Source organism: Rana temporaria, chromosome 1 (assembly GCF_905171775.1).
Source record: "Rana temporaria chromosome 1, aRanTem1.1, whole genome shotgun sequence".
NCBI classification, from domain to species: Eukaryota; Metazoa; Chordata; class Amphibia; order Anura; family Ranidae; genus Rana; species Rana temporaria.
The window spans coordinates 613,698,617-613,706,907 of record NC_053489.1 but is presented as its reverse complement, the minus strand read 5'-3'; the positions used below and the strand labels follow the sequence as shown (position 1 = coordinate 613,706,907).

General features: G+C 48.9%; 1 protein-coding gene across 1 annotated transcript in view; it reads right to left on the bottom strand.

The window, feature by feature from the left end:
- Positions 1-774: 774 nt before the first annotated feature.
- LOC120942432 overlaps positions 775-8,291 on the bottom strand; it is a gene marked incomplete at its 3' end in the record, with an annotated part of 85,701 nt that continues 78,184 nt past the window's right edge. Inside the window, exons 8-9 of the mRNA XM_040355518.1 lie at positions 3,588-3,815; positions 775-1,701 (exon numbers count right to left, since the gene is read on the bottom strand). Of these exons, the coding sequence (XP_040211452.1) occupies positions 775-1,701; positions 3,588-3,815 (1,155 nt within the window). The remainder of the gene's footprint in view (positions 1,702-3,587; positions 3,816-8,291) is intronic.

Here is an 8,291-nt window from a genome sequence, read left to right as displayed (position 1 = left end):
GGCTTGGGGGGAGTGGTTGAAAGGTGCTTGAAGTCCAAAGACCCTGTCTTTAGGCAGTTGACCGTGTCGGCCCATCATGAGGTAAAATGGAGTATAACCAGTGGAACAGTGGATGGTATTGTTGTAGATTTCCAACAATTCGGGCATTAGTTGAGGCCACTCTTCAGGTCGGGATACAGAAGCCGCTCTCAGCATGTGGATAAACACCTGGTTGATCCTCTCGCAGAGTCCATTCCCTTGCGGATGATAGGCAGTGGTCCTGAGTTTCTTACAAGCATGGAACTGGCACAATTCTTGAAACAGTTGGGCCTCAAAGGCCGGACCTCGGTCGGACAAGGCAGTTTCAGGACATCCAAGTATCTGTACCCAATGGGTGTAGAACATCTGGGCTGTTGTTTTGGCTGTTAAGTCTTTGACTGGCACAACCACTACCCACTTGGAATAGTGATCCACCATGGTGAGAGCATATGAATACCCGGACCGGGTAGGTGACAGCTTGACATGATCCAAGGCGACCAATTGGTTGGGCCTCTCGCTCTGAATGGAATGGAGAGGTGCCCGCGCATTCTTGCGACCATTCTTGGTGATATTGCAGACTGCACACTCACTGCACCACTTTTCAACGTCGCTCCTCATTCCAATCCAGTAGAACCGGCGTCGGATGGTGGCTTCTGTTTTATGGACCCCAAAGTGTCCTGACTGGTCGTGGTAGGCATTCAATACCATGGCGGCATCTCTCCGAGGGATCAGAATTTGGTGTAGCCTTTCACCCGACACTGGGTCCAAGAAGTTCCTGTACACCATTCCTTTGTGCACAAATAGTCTTTTCCTCTGACGCCACAATCGCTTCAATTCGTAGTCGTTCTGGCCCCGTCGCAACCGGGGAGGTACCCTCCTGGTCAATAAATACTCCTGCAGATCTCCCATAGTCTGACTTTCTTCCTGTAGGGTCCTCCAGGTATACAGGTCTTCCTGGATTGCTTTAGACCCAGATTCACTCCCCTCGCGGGTGACGACCACATCCTGATTCACAAATCTTTGATAGAAGGGAGGCATCTCCACATCTTCCCACTTGTCCTCCACTGGGGGATCTTCGCCAGGAGCCATGCGTGATAGCACATCCGCATTAATATTAGACTTGCCACTTCGGTACTTGATAGAGAAGTCATAGTTGGCCAGTCTGGAGGCCCATCTTTGCTCAAGGGCACCTAGTTTAGCGGTGTTCAGGTGAGCCAGGGGGTTGTTATCGGTGTAGACCGTGAATGAGGTGGCTGACAAATAGTCCTTAAATTTTTCGGTGACTGCCCACACGAGGGCCAGGAGCTCTAACTTGAAGGAACTGTAGTTAGAATCATTCTTCTCAGCCCCTCGCAGATTCCGGCTGGCGTAAGCTATCACCCTCTCTTGTTTTCCCTGCATCTGGGACAACACTGCCCCGAGTCCTTCAAAGCTGGCATCTGTATACAGTCGGAAAGGCTGAGTATAATCCGGATAGGCCAGGATGGGAGGCTCTGTCAATAGATGTTTTAGAGCCTGGAAGGCCACCTCTTGCTCTTTGGCCCATTCCACAGGCAGCTTGCCATTATAGTTCCCCTTCGCCGTGCCTCGCAGGAGAGAGGTCAATGGCTCGGCAATTTGTGCAAAATGAGGAATAAAGCGGCGGTAATATCCTGAAAATCCTAAGAAGCTCCGAATATCCTTAACGGTGTGTGGGATAGGCCAATTCTTGACAACTTCAACTTTAGCTGGATCAGGTTGGACCCCTTCGGCACTGACGACGTGGCCCAGGTAATGTACTTGTGGCTTGAGTAGGTGGCACTTGGAGGGTTTGACTTTCAGACCATGCTGGATCAGTACTTGGAAGACGTCGGACAGGTGAGTCAAATGTTCCTGATAGGATTTGGAATACACAATCACGTCATCCAGGTAGAGTAGGACACTCTGGAAGTTAAGGTGTCCCAGACATCTCTCCATCAGCCGTTGAAAGGTAGCTGGGGCATTGCACAGCCCAAAGGGCATACTTTTAAATTCGAAAAGACCCATGGGGGTGACAAAGGCTGTTTTCTCCCTGTCTTCGACGGCCATGGGCACCTGCCAGTATCCGCTGGTCAGATCCAATGTAGAGAAGTAGGCCGCAGAACCCAACGCGGTGAGTGACTCCTCAATCCGGGGGAGAGGGTATGCGTCTTTATGGGTGATGTCGTTCAACTTCCTGTAATCAACACAGAAACGGATGGTCCCATCCTTCTTCTTAACTAACACCATGGGTGCTGCCCAGGGACTCTGGCTCTCTTGTATTACATCTGCCTCCTTCATGTCGGTTAACAGTTTCTTGACGGTTTGGTACATGCCTGGTGCCACAGGCCGATGCCTTTCCTTGATGGGGGGTTTATCGCCGGTCAGGATTCGATGCTTAATCATGGAGGTTTTTCCAAAATCGGTTGGGTGTTTGCTGAAGGCACTCTGGCACTCCTTCACCACCTCGATGACCCCTTCGACTTGTTCTGGTGGGGTGAGAGATCCTCCTATTTGCAGTTGGCGCCACCAAGGTTCTGGAGAATTTTCGGTAGCCCCTGACACGGTTTGGGCACTCAGCTGTTGGGCCGCCTTCCGTGAAGAGAGTATGTCACTGGAGTCCAAGAAAACAAGTTGGGCCACTGGAGTGTACTTTGGTAGGGTGGTGGCTACGCCGGACAAATTAACTAGGCGGACTGGGACCCGTCCATTCACCACCGTCACTAGGCTCCTTGCAGCTCGGACCAAAGGAAAATCTTCAGATTGTATGGGCTCCAGTAAGGCCTGATAGTCCTGATTCCTTACACCAGGGCGCGCCCGACACCACAAAATTGTCTCTGTGTTCGGCTGCAGGGTCACGGGCCTCATGTCTTGGATCCGAACTTTACCGATTTCTCCTCTCCGGTTCGCAAACTTCTGTTCTGCTTTTAGAATTTTGAGATGGTGTTGCGCAGTCCTCTGACCTGAGGAAGACATGTGGGGGAGAGAGGCATGCAAGGCATCCAAAATATCACTGAAGCAATGTCTCATTATATTCATCCCCAATATAAACTCTGTGGCCCCTGGTACCGTGACATTAGTGACAATTATACCTTGACCTCTAAGTGTGTGACCTCTCAGCTGAATAGTGGGCTCCCAGTACCCATGTCTGGGAATTGGTTTCCCGTCCCCTGCCAGGACACTAAAATCCATATCATCTGGTTCACACAATGAATCGACATTCCAGTACCTATAGAATAGGCCCTTAGAGATGGTAGACACCTGCGAGCCTGTATCAATCAGGGCCTGCAGTTGGACACCATCTATGGTAACATTTACATAGGGGCAGGATGCAATGTATAAGGACTGTCCTGAGTATATTGGCTCTTCTGCTGGACCTGTGATTCGTTTTCCTGAGGGCCGGTCCTCGACCTCAGGGGACGCCCGTTTAAAGCCCAGCATTGCATCTTCCAATGACCGGGTTTGTCACAGAAATCACAGTAAGGCCTACTAGATGGTCCCGAGCGAGGCCCGCTATAACGGGGAGGAGGGGCAGGAGTAGGTCTCTTAGTCTCTGGAGGCTCTCTAAGTACCCGAGTGGTGTGATTAGCCAACTCCTTTACCACTTGGGTAAGCTGGGCAATATCTTGTCTAACCTCTTGAATCTCAGTAATTGTAGTGGAGGCCGGGGGGACAGCCACGGGTGCGGGGGCTGGTGGTAACAGTGGTGCAGGGCACGCCGCCGCACCCATGGGTTCCGTTTTAGGGTCAGGATGCTCCTCGGGGCTTGCCCCCTGCTCTATAACTTGAAGGGCTAGGCGCTTAAAGGCAGAAAAATACATATTGGGGTTCTGTACAGCTAACATCTTTAATTGCGCCTTGTCCCATTTATTTTGGACCCCTTCTATGAATCTATCCATCAATAGTTTGTTACCCTGGTCAGGGGTGATATTGTCCAGTTTCTGGACTGCCTCCAGGGCATTCTGCAAGGCTACTGCATATGCCCTTAGTGTTTCCCCCGGCTTTTGTCGCCTCTCGTACAGCCTGAGGCGGACCTCTGAGGGTGAGTGGGACTCAAATACCTGATGTAATCCCTCGAAGATCTGATCTACTGTAGTCTTCTCAGAAGTGGGCCAGGTACGGACTTCCTCACGTGCAGGTCCCTGCAACTGTCCCATGAGCAACAGCACCTGTTGGTTAGGGGGGAGAGAGTAGAGAGAGAAAATGCTTTGGAAGCTCTCCTGGAAATCCTTGAGGGAAAAGGGATCCCCTCTGTAGTTAGGCAACACAGGCTTCCCCAGGTAGAAGGGGGGGGCCCCACTGTCATGACGTCGTACTGGAGGTGATCCCGGAGGGGTAGCTTGTGCAGGAGCCGCAAGAGGATCTGGTACATCACCTGCATCTGGTGATCTTGGGGCTGACATGTTGTAGCCTTGTTTGAGTGCGCTGTCACTTTAAGAAACTGTGAGAACGCTGTCTTTGAGTGCGCTGTCACTTTAAGAAACTTTGAGTGCGCTGTCACTTTAAGAAACTTTGAGAGCGCTGTCACTTTAAGAAACTTTGAGAGCGCTGTCTTTGAGTGCGATGTCGTTGAGTGCGATGTCGTTGAGTGCGTTGTCTTTGAGTGCGACGTCTTTGAGTGCGCTGTCTTTGAGTGCGCTGTCTTTTATTGCCAGACACGTTGCTATGGCTGCGCCCGGCAACTTCTTTTTTTTTTTTTTTTGGTCCGGTCAGAAATTGTTTCCTCCGTGCAACACAGAGTGGATTCTCTAGTTCCGGCTTGCACACTGAAGAGGCGTCACCGCTGGGGCTTGACTGGGCGGAGCTGCGACCGCTCCCGCGCGCGGGAAATGCTGGAAACAATTTAACCCCTTCAGGTACAGACTTTCTCCACTTAACAATGGCAGCTAACAGTCTTTCCTTCACCTCCCCCACCACTTGTATATGCGCCTCGCTGAGTAAATTACTTTCAATGACACAGTTCAGATTCTGGGGGGGGGAGGACTTGCTTTAGTGGCTGAATGGTTAAGGCGTACACCCGTATCCTGTTCATGATGCCAGAAAACGATGTGGTGACCGGGGAGGGTGAGTCCCACGGCCACACACATGCGCTTGATGGTTAGCTACTTGGTTCTTGGGGCTAGGAGCCCAGGGTCAGGTGGTATTAACCCTTAGTGAGGGCCAGATGGTATTAACCCTCTCTGTCACGTGACGCCACTGTAGTCTTGGTATACCCCGGGAAACTACAGCTCCGGGGGCCTCCGTATCCCCGCTAGTTAGGATGGTAATAATATAGTCCACAACAGGGGGTTAAAACAACAAAGGCTTTACTGGCATGAAGGCAGGTGTCAAAATCTTCACAGCTTTAAACAGAGTGTCACAAAGGTTCTGCAGGCAGTCTCTGGATCACACAGCTGATAATGCTTGAGCTTAGTTGATCATATACTGTATATACTCGGCTGCAAAAGCCGGATAGTAACTCAGGGCCTATGCTTAACTAGGCTGAAAAATAGATACACTTACTGGAGTGTCTGTAGACTTGAGGCTTTTCGCCGGAATAACGGATTGATCCGATAAATGAGCTGAAGTACTGGTTCTGTAATGTTTAGGGATACTCCACTCTTTGCTGTATTTTATCCTGGAGGCTTCAGGCCTGCACTGCTTCTCTGACTGTGTGTTGCTCTGCTCTGCCAGGAACTGAGGGAAGCATTAGACTGGCTTAAACAGGAAGTACAATCCCTTATAAGGGCCTGATGAGGCTGAAGCTCATTGGTTGAGAGCTGTGGATCATAGAGACTGCCTTGTAGGATAACATAACACAATAAGGTCTTATCTAGCATTTAATCCTCCTGACTCTAATACACTGACTTAACATGAGATGGTTGACTAAACCTCTTAAAGCTATACACACCTAATAAACATATTATCAACCATAACAGTATATAAATCACATCATAACTATCTGAGTCCCTGCAGGGGAGATCCCACAAGCCGAGGGCCTCAATCTGACAGGGACTACAACAAATACCTGTACTGGGACACCACAACGCCATCTTCCAGCCAACAGGAGGCCTGCATTGAGGCCTGCTGTAAGTGCGCCTAGGCCTGAGAAGCCTGGGCCTACCCTGGAGAGGACGGATCTCCTAGCCTGAGAGGGATCCTTGCAGACATCTTCGCTGACAGGACCGAAGAGAGACCGCCTGAACTCACCTCACATCGGAGTCACCTCTTCACTGGTATCCAGAGAGCGGCCGTGCGGAGGACCAGAGGCCCCATGCTACAGAAAGACTGATCACTGAAGGAAGGTTTCGGACTGAGGAAAACCAGCAAAGCGAGGCCTTGGTTTGGTGAGCAGGCACTTGCCCATCAACATAGATTTCACTTGTGCTTGCTGGCATCCATCTGCAACACCGCAAGCGGGGACACACTGCCTCCTGAGAGCGATACAACGTCTTGGGGAAATTGGCGCACAGCTTTACTGTTCCAGTGTGGGCATCAAGTGTTTGTTTTTTTCCTTCCACCCTTATTTTGGAATACAAATATATAAGTGCACCAACGAAGCTAGTCGTTACTACAGGACACACACCAGTTGAACTGTCCATTAGGGGGAGCCATACAGTTAGTAGTTTATATGTTTATTTTATATTTAACTGTTTGTATCGCATTGTGATTTTTGCTGTTTTATGCGAGACCTGGTGGAGAGGTGTCCCAGTGCTGACGTCATTGCGTTGAGAGATTCCTCCACCATACTCTCACTAATATCGGGTCATTTGGGTCTTATTTCAGGGATATTCTGAACCAGCTGTATTCCAGAGACAATTGCAGAGAGCTGTATGCAATTAATGTTCTTTGCCTAACCATTGTTCTATTTCTTTGCCAAGTAAACATCTTAACACTGGTTGAGCCATATCTTGTGTCTAGGGTTGCCACCTCATCCCTTTAAAACAGAACACATATGAATTCCACAGGTTCTGAGGCTAATTTAATTTAGATAAGGCACCACTTGAGTTCAATTACCACCTTAACCACTTGCTTACTAGGCACATATACCCCCCTCCTGCCCAGGTGAAATTTCAGCTTCCGGCACTGCGTCGCTTTAACTAACAATTGCGCGGTCGTGCGACGTGGCTCCCAAACAAAATTGACGTCCTTTTTTCCCCACAAATAGAGCTTTCTTTTGGTGGTATTTGATCGCCTGTGCGGTTTTTATTTTTTGCGCAAAATAGAGCGACAATTTTGAAAAAAATACAATATTTTTTACTTGTTGCTATAATAAATATCCCAATTTAAAAAAAAAAACACATTTTTTTTCTCAGTTTAGACCGATACGTATTCTTCTACATATTTTTGGTAAAAAAAAAAAAAATCGCAATAAGCGACTGGTTTGCGCAAAAGTTATAGCGCCTACAAAATAGGAAACAGAATTATTATTTTTTATTATTTTTTTTTTTTTACTAGAAATGGCGGCGATCTGCGATTTTTATTGGGACTGCAACGTTATCGCGGACACATCGGACACTTTTGACACATTTTTGGCGCCATTCACATTTATACTGCGATCAGTGCTATAAATATGCACTAATTACAGTATAAATGTGACTGCCATTGAAGGGGTTAACACTAGGGGGTGAGGAAGGGGTTAAATGTGTGTCCTATATAGTGTTCTAACTGTAGGTGGAGGGGGGTGACCGATCTATGTCTCTATGTACAAGGGACACAGATTGGTCTCCTCTCCAGAGACAGCACCGCTGTCTCTGTGTAAAACGGCAATGAGAGATGATCTCTCATTGGCCGCACAGATCGCATCGCAAACGGCCACTCTGATTGGCCGTTCGCTGCGATCTGTAATTGGCTGTGTCCAAGGGACACGGCCAACACAGAGTTTCCCCGCCCAAAGGGGCGGACGTCAATTGACATCCTGTTGGATTTTGGGATCCGCGCTGTAGCCGTCATTTGACTATAGCGCGGGTCCCAGGAGGTTAATCAGCCACAGAACCTGTGTAATTCATATGTGTTCTGTTTTAAAGGGATGAGGTGGCAACCCTGCTTGTGTCTGTAGCAGCTGTGTGGCAGGTGAAAAACACCAAGGTAACAATATTTGACTGCATTCATTGTTGTGTGGTATCATTGTGGATCCGTATAACCATTGGGGGTCCAAAATTACATTATTGTCCATCTGTGCCAAGGGTGGATCGAGCCAAATTAAGGGGGGTTGACAGGCAGAGTGCAGGCCCAAATCTAAACCAGCAGCTCCTCCGGGGGTAGTGCTACATGACATGTTACAAGAAGAAAAAGAT